Source organism: Crocuta crocuta, unplaced genomic scaffold (genome assembly GCF_008692635.1).
Source record: "Crocuta crocuta isolate KB4526 unplaced genomic scaffold, BGI_CrCroc_1.0 scaffold186, whole genome shotgun sequence".
Taxonomy (NCBI): Eukaryota; Metazoa; Chordata; class Mammalia; order Carnivora; family Hyaenidae; genus Crocuta; species Crocuta crocuta.
Genome location: NW_027551569.1, coordinates 10,148,904 through 10,164,908, shown reverse-complemented (window position 1 = coordinate 10,164,908; position 16,005 = coordinate 10,148,904). Strand labels below are relative to the sequence as shown.

The 16,005-nt window shown below is 34.4% G+C and overlaps 1 protein-coding gene across 1 annotated transcript in view; it reads left to right on the top strand.

The window, feature by feature from the left end:
* Window positions 1-16,005, top strand: part of PCNX1 (pecanex 1) — a 168,988-nt gene that overhangs the window by 78,376 nt on the left and 74,607 nt on the right. The window contains exons 10-11 of the mRNA XM_077750650.1: window positions 915-1,047; window positions 6,606-6,790. Coding sequence (XP_077606776.1) covers window positions 915-1,047; window positions 6,606-6,790 — 318 coding nt within the window. The remainder of the gene's footprint in view (window positions 1-914; window positions 1,048-6,605; window positions 6,791-16,005) is intronic.

Below are 16,005 nucleotides of genomic sequence, written 5' to 3'. Positions count from 1 at the left end.
CGCCCACAAATAAATAAACTTGAAAAAATGAAATATTATCTTTGCTTTTCTGTACTGTCCTCTTGAGAGTAAGAAAGTAATGCCCCATTCTTGTTAGTTGGAACTAACAATACTATACTTTTTGAGGTTGACTTAATTCAAGAGGGAATAAAAAAAATATGGGACTAATGAGACTTTTAGAAAAAGATTTATTTTTTCCCCAAAGTTCTTTTTTAAATTAATTAATGTTTGTTTTTTTGTTTGAATTATTTCTAGGCAACAGAGAGACAGCGTGAGCAGGGGAGGGTCAGAGAGAGAGGGAGTCACAGACTGAAACAGGCTCCAGGCTCTGAGCTGGCAGTCAGCACATAGCCCGACGCGGGGCTTGAACCCACAAACTGTGAGATCATGACCTAAGCGAAAGTCGGTCGCTTAACCAACTAAGCCACCCAGGCGCCCCAATTAATTAATTTTTTTAAATTTTTTTGTTCCTTTATTTTGGAGAGGCCTGAATCTCAAGCAAGCTCTGCACTGACAGCGCAGAGCCAGACATGGGGCTCAAGCTCACCAAACGAACGTGAGAGCATAACCCAAGCCAAAGTCAAGTCAGAACTTAACCATCTGAGCTACCCAGGAGCCCCTAGAAGATTTAAACCAGCGTAGATATTAAAATAGGAAATTAAGTTTGAAGAGAAGATGGTGAGGCCAGATATGTCAAAAAAATCATTTTTAAAGAAACAATTATCTTTAAATAAACATGTATGTCCTGTGTATTTCTTGATATGACAGATTAACAGTGTATGTATGAAAACCATTTGGCTCAAGTAGATAAGTTCCCTTTACCTTTGAGGGTGGGCAGATGGGAGAGGCAGGCTCGGCTGCTATTGACATCTCTGCCCTAGGCTCCTATTTGACCTAAGTCTATCTTGATGCAGCAGCACAGGCCAGCGAGGAGGCAGTGTCATTTCGCCGTGAACGCAGCACATTTAGGCGCCAGGCAGTACGGCGCCGGCACAATGCAGGGAGTAACCCTACCCCTCCTACATTGCTCATCGGATCACCCCTAAGGTATGGTATTTTAAAATTCCACCAAGCTTAGCATGCATGTAACAGACCTTCTAACCTGTTCTGTCAGTGCCAAGAAAGCATTCAAATTGCTTTTTCTCTTCCCTCCAGTTTCTCCTATACTTTTGAGCTCTTTGGGCTTTCTCTGCATGTGGCCATGAGCCTGCTGCAATATGCATGCCTTATGTTGCACTGTTTAAACACAATGATCAGATTGGGTTCGTCAATTTAAATAGCAAAACTACTTTAGGGCAGTTATATAAGTGTAAATAGAGGCCTTAAGTCAGCTTTTCATTTTTTTTCTACTCCAAATTCATATTATTGTAGCATCTTTTCCCCAACATACTGATCAGTTTAATAGGAACAGATAAGGGCTGAGTGGTGAGCTTGTTGAGGAATACAGACAACTGACCTTAGCTTGATAAGCCAGTTTGATTATTCACTAAAATACATATTTTGTATTGCCTAAAAATTGGTGTCTTTTATTTCATAATCAGTAGGACCTGGTAAATGACCTGGAACTAAAATAATTAATGGTAAAGTATGGTCAATTGGATATATATGTATATTTTTGTATATATCTGTGTTGAATTTCTCAACTTCTACATAGTATTGAAGAAAAACATTTTTTTTGCATTTCCCAATATTCCTAATTAAGAAAGCATCTATTTATAATACTGGGAATAGTTTTCCATTAAAATTTTAATGTTTTATTCTCAAGCATGTCTTATGAGTCAAAACATCTGTGCTTTAAGAATATAAATACAGACAAAAATGCTTTACATGTGCTTGCTTAGGCAATGCACGTGAAATATCATATACTGTCATTAATCTCTGTGTTGAAAATCACCATTACCAAACTATTTTCCTACATTTTAATCTGAAATCCAAAAGGAAGAACACTTGATGAAATAACTCCTGTTGAATACATGGTAGATCAGAAGAGCTGACCCTCTTCCCTGTTAAAATCCTGTTCTGGAGAGTAACAAAATCTTTCTCTTTACATTTCCCTGGCATTTAAGGCTTGCTTATTTTTCTGGGTTTTACATTACAGTCAGGAACTTCATCTTTTGTAGGTCATGTTCCTAATTAATCCTGCAGTAATACATAATTCTGTAAGAAGTAGTGTGGATTAGTTAAAACAACATTGAAAATATAAAAATGGGAAGGCACCAGTTAAAAAAAGATTTGGTCTAGAAACCTTTTCTGAGCACTTTTGCTTTTTAGCAGCCCTCCTCTTCTCCGCACTTCATATCTTTTCCTGTGCACCCTGAAGTAACTTCTTTCTGCTGATGGATTTGATGTCTAGCCCCAACCTGCAGAAAGAGCTCAGCATTTCATTTTACTTTGTTTTGTTTTTTCTAACCTCCTCATTTTGCCCCTTGAATAATACTTGCCATAGATATGTTTGCTTTCTCACTCCATGATGCTATTTCTTAATCCTTTTTTTATTTTAACCTCCTTTTTTTGGCCTTTGCAAACCCTATCATTCTTTGCCACAAATGAGCCTGCTGGATCCCACTCACCCAACAAATGCAGACAAATTACTTTTTTCTTTGCCTGGTGGAATATTAAATAACTGTGTTCTAACTCCAACCAATCATGTAGATTTTGTAGGGTTTTAAATACATCACTGTTCAAATGAGGAGAATAGTGTGAAGCTTAATTGTAAAGCGCTCACATTAGAATTTTTGGCAGGTAGTCTTCCAGTAGTCAGTGTGTAGATTTTGTTAAGGTTCTAGGATATTTCCGGTGTAAACATTGCGTGTATCTTAAATAGGTGACTTCATCATGGATGAAATGAGAACATTTAGCTTAGAGGAATTAGAAACACCAATTTGATAAAATCTTTTTTTAATTACAAAAATTTTTAGTAGAAAAGAATTGTTAATTTTCAGTTTGAATTACATAATAATACTCTCATCTTTAAGTAAATATAGATTGTATAGTCATGGAAAACTTGAAAAACTTGTTTGTCAAAAGAAAATGGAATAGGAGTGGCAGTATTTTAATTACAATTACTATGTAAGTACCAATAAAATGTACTAACTTATTTTAAACTTTAATGAATAGTTTAAGTAATTAACAATCAAAAGCAACTTGGTAAGTTATGTGTTTTCAAGGACTATGAGTAAATCATAAATTTCTTCACAAGGGAATTTGCACATTTTAAAAATAATTGTTAGAATGTCCTGTTTCAGAATTATTTTTAAAAGTGTTCTTTTCATTAAGTTAGTCTTAGAGGTAACTTTGATAGACCCTTGCCAGTTCTCAGTTATTAAAGAGAAAAGCAAAGATTAATATTTAAAAACTTTATAGTACTAATATTAAGATTTTCATACTTACCTATTTTTATCAACCTAAATATGATGTCTTTTAGAACTCTAGTTAATGGACTGGAATGAAAAGAAATTAGTTGCATTTTGGGGAGGGGACAAGAGCTTTATTGTATTCCTAGATCTATTTTTTTTTAAGTATTAGAAGATTGAAAGATCTGTAATCAAATAAGGTCATAGTAGTAACAGAATCCATGATTAGAAATTCATAGGGATCATTTTGTGGTAGTCAGAAAAATCCACCAAATATTTGTTGTTTGTGTACTGTGATCAAGGCATTCCTTTGAGGGCTCTTGGCTCCAGATTCATTAAGAATAATGTAATCATACTCTTAGAGTTTACTTTTTTGTTGTGGAGACACATATAAAAATAACCAATGATATAAGGCAGAATGTGCCAAATTCTAAGAAAGTGGTACAGAGGAAAAAAAAGACCAAGACCAACTATATTTTTCTGCTACTCATCATTATCTTTTAAACCTTATTTTTGTATTTTTGAGAGAGAGCACTAGTGGGGTAAGGGCAGAGAGAGAGGGAGAAAGAATTCCAAGCAGGCTCTGTGCTGACAGATGTGGGGGCTCAAACTCACTAACTGTGACCTGAGCTGAAATCAAGAGTTAACCCACTGAGCCGCCCAGGTGCCCTTATTTTTCTGCCACTTAAATTGGAAATGTTAATGGGTAAGATTACATGTCAGTGATGCTATCCATAGCCAATAGTTAGACCTAAATTGTACTATATTGTAAAATAGTTGCTACCTTTTCTCATACTGGTAGTTTTGATAGATAATTGGTTCTGTAAAAAATATTCCCTCCTGTCAGTTATTAGTTAGGTAAAGTACAAACCTCCAGGAGTAGTTTTCCTACCAACTTCTGTAAAAATGAGAGGCTTTTTTGTTGTCGAAGGATTTTCAAAATAGGAATTCAAGGGATATAAACATTTATGACTAGCTTTTGATGTTCAAAACCTTGATAGCCACATAGATTTTCACTAGTTTCCTTTGTTTCTTTATTCTGGAATTGGTTTTCATGCATTGGCTAATATTTTGAAAACCTTTTTGTATACATGGATATGTTGAGGATTATTGTATTCTCAAATGTGTTCAAGTTAAAATACATCTAACTGCCATATAGCACTTTTGTTCTTGTCTTTAAGTTAAAACTAAAAAGGATAGAAAGATTTGTTGAGTACATATTATATAAAATTCTTCTGTCTTCTAAATCGGAAGGGATGTAGTACTTGAACTACTTAAACACTTCTTTTGTCAGGATTTTTTTCCCTTGTAGAGTTTAGTCATTTTGGTATGCTTTGTGAATAACTTTAGATAGATTTTGAGGAAGAGTAATAGACTTATTATGTATATATGTATGGAAGATACAACCATATTTGATTATATTAATTCCCAAGATCATCTCTTGATTTATGTCAGTTGTACAAATATCTACTCCAAAGGAGTTATTAAATGAATACTTTCATAGTTATAGCTTAAAAAAATAATGCCAGTAAGCAGCAACAAGTCAACGTTGTGTAGACTTGGATTTTTTATATCTTCCATACACTCCTCTGCTCTATTTAGAATGTAAACTTTTCGTTGGCCCTAAGAGAACTTGGAACTATGAATGTTCCAAGGTAGTAATGATTAATAGACCGTTCCGTGGTGGCAGAAAGATACATGTAATTAACACTGTCCAGTGGGTGGACTCTTAACTACTAACTCCTGTCCCCTCTGGTAGCTCTTACCTACAGCAGCCTCTAGTTACTTTATGTAGCTGTTGAGCACTTGGCAATGAGCTTAGTGGGACTGAGGGACTAAAATTTTATTGTAGATAGTCACATGTGGTTACACTATCAGACAGCATGATTCCAGAGTGTATTCTGTTGCAATAACCACAGGCTTAAGCAATAGAAACCGTATTTTCTACATAGTCTTCTATTACATGGTTACTTGAAATTGCAGTGCTCTTCACAGTCTCTAAAGATGAGTTTTGTCATTTTGTAGGCATCAGAGAAACCATTGCATTGAATTCAAAACATTAGAAAGAAGTTGATACTCAAGAAAATGATTTAAAAAAAACCTGAATGAGGCCATCCTAAGCAGCAGTCTTTTTTTTTTTGTTTACTAATTTAATAACAATGCATAGTTACTTTGAACCTCATGTAGAGAATGACATATGATAATTCTACTCAAAATATTTTCATGAGTTTCACTGATTAAGTTTGAATATTATACCAAGCCCATTAAAATTAATAGTATTTTAAAATAAACATCTAAAATGTAAAATGAGTTAAGAATATAATATAGCTTCTTAATTATAGGTAATTTTTAGATATTTAGATTTTGATAGTTTTAATAAATGGCAAATCTATAATAACAAAATACTAATAATAACAAAATTCTGTAAGATTTAAAAAAAGATTGTAATATCCCTTGAGAAATTACTGGTTTCCAAATGATTTTTTTTAAGATTTTCTAAAATGATGGGTCCTTGCTAAGGAAATGATGAAATGGATTGGAGAAGGTAATAACATGTACGTAGAGCCTGTGCAGCTTTATTTAAAAAATATGCAGGCTTTTTATAAAAAAAATACTTTATAAATTAATCATTCTTGCAGCATCCCAGCAGTCATTTGTATTTCACTTGGTTGAGTCGATGTTTGTTATTCTGTTTCTCTTGCACGAGTTTGTGATTTTCTTTTGATTGAAAACTGTCACCTTGGTCGCATTTGATAAGAATTCTTTGGTTTTCAAGTGCATAGAAACTTTGTTTTATTGTGAATTCGAGATGCCAGAATATTTGAAAGAACAATTCTAGAATTATAAAGGTTATAAATAAAAGTGCATATTTAAACTGAAAAAGAGGATTTATCTATTGGGGACCAGCTCCAACCCCCATATATAATTAATGTGCTTGTGTTTCTTTGCTGCTTTCTTTTTCCTTACGCTAGAATTTTGGTGGCTTGGGGTAGGAAAAAGTCACAGATTGATTAGTTTACATATACATTAAATGTTTGCTGTGTTCCTCACTATGACTCAGTTTTCTAAGGACCAGAAGATTTAAGACAGTAGTGTAATCTGTATATTTTACAAAGTTTGTTAGCCTTCTTGGGTTACATTGAAAAAATCAGGTTACATTTTGAAATCCGTTTTCTATATTAACTTCATTCTAGCTATTGTTTTTTTTCTTTTCTTCCCTGTAATGTCTCCCCAATCCATGTTTTTTCCTAGCCTTCAAGATGGTCAGCAAGGCCAGCAGTCCACAGCCCAGGTCAAAGTCCAGTCCCGTCCCCCTTCCCAGGCTGCAGTGCTCAGTGCTAGTGCCTCCTTGCTGGTGAGAAATGGGAGTGTCCACTTAGAAGCATCACATGACAATGCATCTGCTGTAGGCGGCAGCAGTTTGCACGATGAACTTGGTATGCAGGCCTTATGTAATCTTGGTGATACAAAGCTGTAATGCAGCAGATGATGGGTAACAATGACTGCGATTTCTGTGAGATAGCTTGCTTTGGAACTGTGCATAAGAGCACTTTTTATAGGATTTGTCCTATATGTGAGGAAAATTTGACTTGCTTTCCCCTTTTCAATTTCTCTCAACTTTTATTCTGTGTTTTTTGGGGTTTTTTTTTTTTTTAGCATATTATTGGTGGGTAGTTAAAAGTATTAATGTTCATGCTTTAGTGTTCTCTTATAAAGATTCGGGCGATCCTGTTTTTCTTTGGCACTTGTACTCTGTGGGGAAATGTTGATTTTTTAAAAATTATTTTGATTAAACCTTAATTTCTTTGAATTTGCTGAATGTGCTGCAGGAAAGGCAAAAATACTTTCTAATGGTCTGTTGCTATAGAATCTTTCTTTCGGGTATTCTATATTTCATGTCAGTGTCTGTCACCTGAGATAGACTTACTATAACTCTAAATGCAATACTCTGAGAACACCATAGCTGTATACTAATATCATTCCATTGATCAAGTTTTTTTTCCTCTTATATATAGCTATAAATATTAATATGTTATTAAGTAGTTTATTCCCAGAGGGGTGGTATAGCTCAGTTACTCATAGCCGCGCAAACCTGTTTTGTACCTTACAGACAGTATTTTATATTTTACTTTGTATGTAAAATATATACAAAGTCTATAAAACAGAGTATTTTATTCTTTGGTTTCTATTTCTTTGTAAAATCCATCTTGTGTTCAGAATGCAGATTAGTAACAAGTAAATACAACGAAGAAGATTTTGCTATTAAAAAAAACACATTTGCTCCCAGTGATTTTGTTTACCCCAGTTATAGCTGTGTTTCATTTATAAAGATGATAATCCACTTGACACTTTGGCTAGAAGGATGTTTGGTGTAAATTAGATAAATAACATTTAATATGCTATCTGACATTTCCCATTTTGTAAAAACCCTTAGTTACAGAGAGTTCACAAATGTTAGACAAGCATATTGATGAAAATAATTACCCTTAGTAAATCTTACAGAAACTTGGAAATGGTCATCTAAGATATTTATAACATTAGCATATATAGTGATTTCTAAATAAAAATAGAAGGCGATAAAACATTTTAATTTTAGAGTGCTGTTGCTTTTGAGTTTACAATTTGAAGAAGCAAGGGAGTTTATTAGGAAGGTCCTCAACTTACTTGCTTTGAGTTAAAATAGTGATACTTTTTTAGTTACAAGTATATTCGGTTAATATCTTTTTATCGCTATTTCAAGTTAACTCAAAGTCCTTTGAGCAGAGGATTTGTCAGTTTGTGCATATAAAATTGCAGCAACCATCACCATTGCTAGTTGGGTTTATGGTAATAGCTTTTGTTAAAAGGCTTAATTTTGATCCATTTTGGAGTTTTTGACTTTTGCCAAATCAGACATAAAATGATGCAGTAGATGATTTTTCTCCATGAAACCTAATTTGCTCAAAAAACTTGCTAAGAAAACCTTAATGGTAAAATCCCATTCTGAATCCACTTGCAGATTATTGAAAATATGTACATATGAACTCACTGGACAGTTCTGAAGGTAAAGTGTGGAGTGACTAGCGTCTGTGCGTGAATATTCAGGTTGTTGTCTTAAAATTTGGATTTTTTTTTCTTATCTGCCTTCTAATAACTAGTTATTGGCCTGTAGGACCTGGCAGCTGTCAAATTGAATGTATTGTGATAATTAACACAAAAGAGGGAATCAGTGGACAGTGTATACCTGTTCCATAGCATATAAATTTGGCCAAAAAAGATCCTGAAAATGAGTGGTGGAGACACTGATTTTTAGAATATATTCCACTAGAATATTTTTGTTGCATGGTTTAATTTCTTCATGATATAATTAACAGTAAGATAATTTTGGGTAAATGAATTTGGGTCCTATATACTCAAATATGTTAAAGTTAGTCATGCTATCTCCTAAAAATATGAAATATTTAGAAAGGATTGTTTCCTTCCAAATTTAGCTTTTCTGGTGGAAAATTTTAAATGTACAGTATTTACATATGAAAATGTATACACATAATACATTTATATAAAAATGTATACACATAATACATTTATATAAAACACTCATACAAGCATACATATACACTTATACATATGTATGTTTGAGTGCATGTAGATGTTTGCATATGTACACATATATAGATAATAATTGATTGTTTACCTTAAACCGAGGAACAGCCTTTTTGGATTAAAGGAAACGTGCAGTCAGGCATTGTTTAATTCTAAGCCTAGGTAGTTTTCCTGAACTGTTTTCTACATCTTTACTTTGTGGTGTCACACTGGATAACCACAACTATAAATGACGGCTGTAAACCCATAAACCCGTTATTTCTCTGTTGAATTTTAACTAGGGTGTCAGGGTTAACCAGGTAACATTAGACATGGTGGAAAAATTCACTGAAGATGGTATTTTATGGATTTTGCTAATAGCTTTTTCAGCAGAAGGAAAAGTATTTTCATCATATGTACTCAGTAGGCATAATTGCTAATCATATTTAATTTTAAAGGCTGAATTCTAAGTATATAATTTAGAACCTTGATGGAAAAATTTGGATGGTTTCCTTTCTTATTTATAGACTTCACCTTCAAGCAAACTTAATTTAAAACAATAAAAAAGGTTCCAGTGATGTGACAGATAAGTTTTAAAGATAACGTCTTTGAAAAGGCAGTTCTTATCTAAGAATTTCTCAGATCCTTCAATGTAACATACCACTTTTTTTTTTAACCATGTCTTAAGGGTTAATTTCCTACTCATCAATCTTCTAGAGGACTCATTTCTTTGCAGTTGATTTCTTATTATATTCTGAATTAAATTGCAGTTACACTAAATAAAATAAGCTGTACTTAGTGCCCAGATAAGTCACATGAAGGACTCTGAATTCATGTAGCCTTAAAGTTTTATTTTTTATCTATCAAGCTTTTTCTAGAAAATTTGCCAATCCAATCACTTCTCAGTTTTTATGCTAAACCCAGCTTCCTCTTGCAAATTAAGACTAATAAGTTGAAGTTATGATGCCTTTATAGTTGATAGTTAAACTTTTATTTTTAACGTTTTATTTATTTCTGAGAGAGAGAGACTGCGTGAGCAGGGGAGGGTCAGAGAGGGAGGGAGACACAGAATCTGAAACAGACTCCAGGCTCTGAGCTGGCTGTCAGCACAGAGCCCAATGCGGGGCCCGAACCCACCAACCATGAGATCATGACCTGAGCCGAAGTCGGACGCTTAACTGACTGAGCCACCCAGGCGCCCCAGTTGATAGTTAAACTCTTAGTATGTAGCACATCTCAGAGGAAATGTTCTAGATAAGGCCCGGTAAAACAGCAACATTTATGGGTGTGTTTTCTGTGTGTATGAAATTAGTGGTGGTCATTGGTGAGGATATGCTTTGAAAAAGTAAATGTAACATTACCTAAAATTTTCATGTACAAAATAAACAAGAAATGAAAAGTTTATATCTATGTTTAAAATCTAAATATAATATGTAAAAAATCATAGTGGTATTCCTCTGATGAAGTTAAGTTTCTTAATTTCATTAGTGTATTAGAGGTTTAAAAAGTGATGAGTGAACTTATTTTTGAGGCTTTCTTTTATTTCATTGCTATGCAAGGATTGACAAAGAAGGTATTCTTTGAGATAATCTGCTTTACTACAGAATTTATTAACTTGAAAATATGGTCAGCTCTAAAAAAAGACTTAAATCTGGCTGTACCCTAGACTCCCTATTGGCCTTTTTATTAAGCGGTTTATAGCAGCTATGCGTTATTAAGCAGAAATATGATTTGGAGGCTTTAAAATTTTTTACTTTAAAAATCAGGGGCTCAGATGACCTATAATACTCTCAGCGATTTTTATCAGAGTTAGTCTTGATAATACAAAAAGATTATATGTATTATGCATTTTGTTATATGTTATATGTCTTCTGTTTTATGTCTTTTATATAGATACTTTTCCTTGTTACTATACAGAGGTCAGAGGGCTATGGAGTTTATACATCATTGCCCTATCTTATGGCAGATCATTTTCATTCCTCAAAACGAAAAGTTATATTCTTTTTGCAGTGACCTTGATATTGTCTTTTATTGTTACTTTTGAATTCCTAAGAAGCTGCATTTTATTTTTTATTTTTTAGGGGGAGTGCAACACAAAATATATACAAATGAAAGTAAAATGTTTATTTTTATTGAAGCAATAAATATCTTTTATTATTATCTAAAAGGAAGAAGTGTTAACTTTGAGGATATACTCTTCCTTTTGATAAGATTTGAACATGCATTTCTCATTCTTATAACAGACATACAAGTTTAGTAATACTGGGAAATATAATGAAAATTAAGTCATCTGTAATTTTATCACTTAGAGATATTCACTTTTGAAATTTTATAATTTTTCTTTCCTGTCTTTTTTAATGCACACATTTGATATACTTTTCTGAAACAGAGTTGGGATCATGATGAGTGACTTGGTGCTGCCGTATGAGTTTTGTATCTTGCCCTTTTCACTTAGCATGTATGTTATTTACTTGTGTTATTAATTGTTCTTTAACTTGGTTGTAAATGATAGCATAATATTTTATCTCCGAAATCTCCATGAAAGGGAGTAGAATGTAGCAGTCTCCATAGTCAGACTTCATGTCTTCCAGTCCACACTCTACTGTTTATGAGCTTTGTGGCCTTGGGCAAGTTATTTTCTCCCTGTGCCTCAGTTTCCTCATTTATCAAAAGATTAGTAATAATAATATCTACTTCATAGGTTTATGGTGAGGATTATATCTATTAAAATGTGCAAGACAATTAGAACAGTGCCTGGCAGTAATAAGTCAATTACATGAATAATCATTGCTATCATTATTATTAACATTAATATGTAATTATAGTTTATTTAACCAGTTAACTAACCCTGTTGTTAGTCTTCAGGATGATTCCTGATATTTTCTGTTGTAATAAACACTCTGCTGAACATCCTTTACGTAAAACCTTCCTATATAGTTGTGGGTATTTCTTTAGGATAAATATATTGAAGGTAATCATCAAGGGGAATTTAACATTCTGGGACCTTGATACATACTGTTAATTGCTCTCTGGAAGCTTGTCCCAATTTACATTTTACCTAAAAGGACTTATCCGTGTCTCTTTTATCGCCACAAATATTATAAATGAAAAATAAAACCAGATAAACTTTATTTTATCTGTTCTAACCTCACCCCCTGGACAATGCTCAGAAGTTTCTCACTGTTACTGTTGCAAGGCTTCTAGTATATTATTTTTAAAAGCTCTGGGTGCCTTAACTGCTCTAGTTTTACAGAAGGTAACAAGGACTTGTTGAGATCCCTCCTTTGTCTCTTGCTTGTCTATGTCAAAAAGAATTCGCTGAAGTACTAGACTAGATTATCTACTTTCTAACATTAACATCTTTAAGATTGTAAGTTAAACTTGATTAATACATGCATTAGCTGAAATACAGGTTGGATTCTTCAGTGGAGGACCTCTTCCCTCCCTTCAGCCCCTCCCTCACCAGTCAGTGACTAAAATAAAAGAGGAGAAGTTTACCAGTCTCTAATAGTCAATGGGAGCTGTCCCTAGCAGGTGGATTGGTTCTGTTACCTTCCACGTGTGGCTTCCTTGCTGGTCCATAGTGGTTGCTCCACTTGTTGACATTTGTCTGAAAAGCAGGAAGGGAGTGTTGCTAAAAAGTAATGACAGTTAGTCTTTATCTTTCAGACGGCAACTTGAGAAATGTGCCTGAACTCTCTCCCACTTCCCTTGGGCTCATACATAGTCACATGGCAACTTCTAGCTACAAGAGAGGCTAGGAAGTGTCTCTAATTCGGTGACCATAGACCCAGCTGAAATTCAATGAAGCGAAGGTCCTATTAATAAAAGGAATAAGGAAAGGATAAATCCTGGAGGCCAGTTATCAGTCTTTGCTACAATAAGCACTTCACATCAATAAGATAAAGATCAGTAACTAGAAAAGTTGAAATACAAGTGGTTTATAATCATAGACAAACAGTTCAAGTTCACTCATAATTTTTTAAATTGTAGATTAAAAACAAGGTTGAGATCTTTTTCATCTTTGTGTAAAATGTCTATTAGCAGAAAAGCTGTGAAGATTGAATGTTTTGGAGGGCAGTTTAGAACTGTACAGCCATTAAAATGCCTGTAATTTTAATCCTCAAAATTTGCAAACTTGCAAAGATATGTGTACATGGATATTCATTATAGCATTGTTTATAATTTTGAAAAACTTTAAGCAATCTAAATCTCTGTTATTAGAGAGCCCCTAAAAGAAATGATTGTACATAAACAGTATAATATTTAGAACTTGATGCATCTTTATTTTTTCAAGAATTTTTAATGTTTGTTTATTTTTGAGAGAGAGAGAGTCTAAGCACAGGAGAGGCAGAGAGAGAGGGAGACACAGAATCTGAAGCAGGCTCCAGGCTTTGAGCTGTCAGCAAGCACAGAGCCCAATGCACAGCTCGAAGCCACAAACTGAGAGATCATGACCTGAGCTGAAGTCAGAGGATTAACCAGCTGACCCACCCAGGCAACCTTATGAATCTTTATTATTGGCATGAAAAGTTAAGCTAGTTAGTAAGCAAAAGATGTAAATTTTAGAATGTGCATGAGGAGAGTGATCCAATTGTCTTAGGACAAATGTACATAAAAATTGTTCAGAAGAACACAGTGGCTGTCCCTGGGGGAGTGGGGAACTTTTCTTCATTTTATATACTACTTTTGAATCTGGCAGTGTATAGTATTTTTTTAATGAACCACAAAAGCAAAACAAAACAACAAATATCACTCACTCCTGATTTGTATTTTGTAGGAATTCCACTGATTACATGCTGTCTCACACTCTTTCATCTATTTAGACTCTTACCTGACCAGTCATTTGTTCCTTGTTTTAAAAATCAATTTTTGATCTATAATTTCAGTATGATAAATTGCATCCATCTAACATGTAGTGTTAGTTGAGTTGTAACAAGTGTGCACACCTGTGAAATACTACAATCCAGATACAGAACATTTCATCATCTTTACAAGATTCTTTGTTGCCCCTGTTGCAGTCCATTCCTCCCTGGCCACAGGCAATCACTGCATATTTTATGTCATTATGGTTCTCCATCTTCTAGAAGTTCATGTAAATGCAGTCCTAATGTGGCCTTTTGCACTTAGTGTGATGTTGTTGAGTTTATCATGTTGCGTGGGTTATTTTTTTGTGCTGAATATTATTCCATTGTGCAAGCGTATGTATGTTGTGTATCCATTCATCTGATGGATGTTTGCGTTATTTCTGGGTTTTGTCCATTATTAATAAAACAACTTTTCTAAAGTGGTTTTACATTCACACCAGCAATGTATGTGAATTGCACTCATGCCCATTCTTGTTCCCATTGGCTATTTGCTGGCCTTTAAAATTTTAACCCTAATAGTTGTATTGCATTTTGGTTTAAATTTACATTTCTCTTATGACTGTTGATGATCTTTTGTGATGTGTGTCCAAGTATTTTGCTCACTTTTAAAATTGTGTTGGTTGTTTTATTGAGGTATAAGAGGGTTTTTTTGTACTTTAGATATAACTAATCTGTCAGATACAAAAATATTTTCTCCCATTCTGTGGCTTGCCTTTTTATTTACCTGATCATTTGTAATGACATCAGTATCATTGTCCTGTTTCAGATTTTACCAAGATGAGGTTGTCCCTTTGAAAGAAAATGTGAGCAGATGATGAAATCATAGCAGAATATGAACTTGTATATTCACTTTTGGAAGGTTCACCTGATCTGGGGATGAGGCAGTAAGAGTGGAAACTTAAGCAATGAAGGCATGTGGTGTTAAGTCAGAACTAGAGGACAATGGCCATGTCAGTAAAATAGATCAGTATATACATCGATTTTTTTGTTGCCAAGCAATAGGGACATCTGTCTTTTCATACCAGTTCTCAAACCTCTCTTCTAAACCAACCTTTCTTCTCATGCCTGCTCTTTTTTGTTTTCTCTTGTTTTAAAAACCTAGCACAGTGGTGAACATCCCACGAAGAAGGATTGGTTTCTCAGTATTGAAACTTTTATTTGTTTTTTATTTTTTTAAGTTTATTTTTAATATTTATTTTCAGAGAGAGAGAAAAAGAGAGTGAGCAGGGGATGTGCACAGGGAGAGGGAGACAGAGAATCCCAAGCAGGCTCTACGCTGTCAGTGCGACATGTGGCTTGATCTCCCAAACCGTGACCTGAGCCAAAATCCAGAGTTGGAAGCTTAACAAACTAAGCCACCCAGGCACCCTTCAAGATTGAGACTTTCAATTACAAGTAGCATAGTGCCATGATTACCATTCTAGTACAATAGTTTAAAAGGCTTTAGAAACCTCTTTAAGCCTTTTTTTTTTTTGGTCCAGGAAAGGGATTGCAGACTATGGCCTGTGGGGTAAATCCATAATCCACCCAGCTTGATGCTTGTTTTTTTGTTTGTTTGTTTATAAATAAAGTGAAATAAATACATATTTATGTTACATGTTTTCTGTGGCTGCTTTCATGCTACAGTGGTAGTCTTGAATTACTGTAACAACTGACCCACAAAGCCAAAAATACTTTCTGGCCTTGTATAGAAAAGGTTTGCCCACCCTGTACTATAGGAAGAAATGAAACAAGTCATTTCTCTTTGGTGAAAACTCACCAGAGTTTTCTCAGAGACTCATAGGTACCACTCATAATGAGGATGGTGTCATCCAAGAAACTGGAACTAGTCTTAAATGTCTTTTCTCTAACATACTGAGATAGCATTGTGAACACAGTAGTCATCACATTAGAAATAAGCACTTTTTGTAGCATCCTTCACTTAGCCATGTAGATGTATTGTGGTCCTCCAAGAGCCTTCTAAACAACACTTTATAAAGCTGCCTCCCTTGTGCCTGGCTTTGCTCTAGTAGCCATGGCCTGCCCTAAGAGTTAATACTGGAGAAGAGAGGACTTCCATTAACAGTGTACCAGGATTAGGCTTAGTGGCAAAAGGGTCCACAGAAGGAAATCAAGAGATTTCGGAGGCCTCCTTTGTTGTTGGTACTGGGAGGATTAGAAAAATCCTACAGAAGGTCTGTCCTAGTAACTCCCTCCTTCCACGGTACACAAGTAAAATGAGT